This window comes from Cystoisospora suis, assembly GCF_002600585.1.
Source record: "Cystoisospora suis strain Wien I chromosome Unknown contig_790, whole genome shotgun sequence".
NCBI classification, from domain to species: Eukaryota; Apicomplexa; class Conoidasida; order Eucoccidiorida; family Sarcocystidae; genus Cystoisospora; species Cystoisospora suis.
This window is the reverse complement of record NW_027153591.1, coordinates 2,615-4,296: the sequence shown is the minus strand read 5'-3', so window position 1 is coordinate 4,296 and position 1,682 is coordinate 2,615. Positions and strand designations below refer to the sequence as shown.

Below are 1,682 nucleotides of genomic sequence, written 5' to 3'. Positions count from 1 at the left end.
AGGCTCAATACTCGCGCTATGGGAGGAGAAGGTACATATCCATATACCACTTCGAAAGGCGACATTTGTATCGAAGTGTGGCGTGTGGTGTTGTATGCAAACTCCGCCATAGGTAAATAGTCTTCCCATCTATGCTCATCCCCATATACCTGGCAACGCAACATCTGTTCTATTGTTTGATTAGTGCGCTCGGTCTGTCCGTCTGTCTGCGGGTGGAAAGCGGTGGATAACCGTTGTTGTATGTTGAGGAGTCTACACATCTCCCTCCACATGTTGCTAGTGAACCTAGGATCTCTATCACTAACGATACTCAACGGCACTCCGTGTAAACGGACAATTTCCCGAATAAGTAGTTGAGCGGTCTGCTTAGCCGTTACATTCTGTCTACACGGTATGAAGTGGGCCATTTTAGAGAACCTATCTACTACCGTAAGAATTGCATCATTGCCCGTGTACGACCTAGGTAAACACATTATAAAGTCCATGGATATGTCTGCCCAAGGTACCTGCGGCACTGGAAGTGACTGCAATAGTCCTCCAGGCTTCTGACTAGAGGCTTTTCCTCTCTTACACGCGTGACAAGCCTCCACATATGCCCGTACGTCCTTATCTACCGTAGGCCACCAGAAGTACCTGCGGACATTGTCTAGGGTTTTATCTATGCCCGGGTGCCCAGTTAGCCTAGCATCGTGACTTTCGTGCATAATTTTGGATCTTAAGTTATCTACCTCAGGAATGCAAAGCCTGCAGCCTGACTTCGTCGTGACCCACAGTAACCCGTTCTGCTTGTGGAACGTGCGTCCCTTCAGAGTCACTTCGGCCTCTTCTATCCCCTCCTCTTGGAATTTGAGTAACTGCTGATGCACCTCATCGAACTCTGTGCTACGAGAATACCCTTGCTTTAGTATTTCCAGATATTCTGTGAGAGAAGGTATGCTAGTTGATGGGCTATCTGCTTCCTCTTCTGCTTCGGCTTGAGTTTCTTGTTCTTCTAATTCGTGTTCTCGTGTTTGTGCTCGCGCGGCCGCCCGTGTTATTGCTCCTATCATGTGGTCCTGTCGTCTGGATAACCCATCTGCGACTACGTTGCTAGATCCTGGCTTGTATTTGAGCTCGAGGTTGAACTCAGCTAGTTTGTCTAACCATTTACCTAATTGGGGGCTAACCTTTTTCTGATTCAGTAGGTGTCTCAGTGTTGCATGATCTGTTTCAACTATAACCTTCTTCGACCCTAGCATTGTTCGCCACTTGTTCAAAGCATGAACTATGCCAAATAGCTCTAAATCGTAAGTTGGCGCTAGACTTTCACGGTCAGACAGCTTCCGAGACTCGAACGCTACAGGGTATCCTTCCTGCTCTAAAACCGCACCCACTGCGTGTCTTGAAGCATCAGTCTTTAGCACAACTGGTAAATCTGGGTCATAGATACGCATCAGGGTTAAGTTTACTAGGCTGGTTTTTAGCGCTCTTACTGCATTTGTATGCTTCTCATACCACTTCATATCTGAATCCTCCCGAAGCAACTGAAATAGTGGCCACGCTAAGTTATTGAAGTTTGGGATAAGTCTTCTATAATACCCTACCGTGCCTAGAAAACTACGTAGATGCTTTCTATTTATGAGTTTCTCAGGCCACTTTTCGATTGCCTCTACCTTTTCAGGGTCTGCCTGCAACCCCTTGTT

The 1,682-nt window shown here is 46.8% G+C and overlaps 1 protein-coding gene across 1 annotated transcript in view; it reads right to left on the bottom strand.

Annotated features, from left to right (window-relative positions):
• Window positions 1–1,682, bottom strand: part of CSUI_001909 (dna rna polymerases superfamily protein) — a gene marked incomplete at its 3' end in the record, with an annotated part of 4,294 nt that continues 2,612 nt past the window's right edge. The window contains exon 2 of the mRNA XM_068062112.1: window positions 1–1,667. Coding sequence (XP_067925910.1) covers window positions 3–1,667 — 1,665 coding nt within the window. The remainder of the gene's footprint in view (window positions 1,668–1,682) is intronic.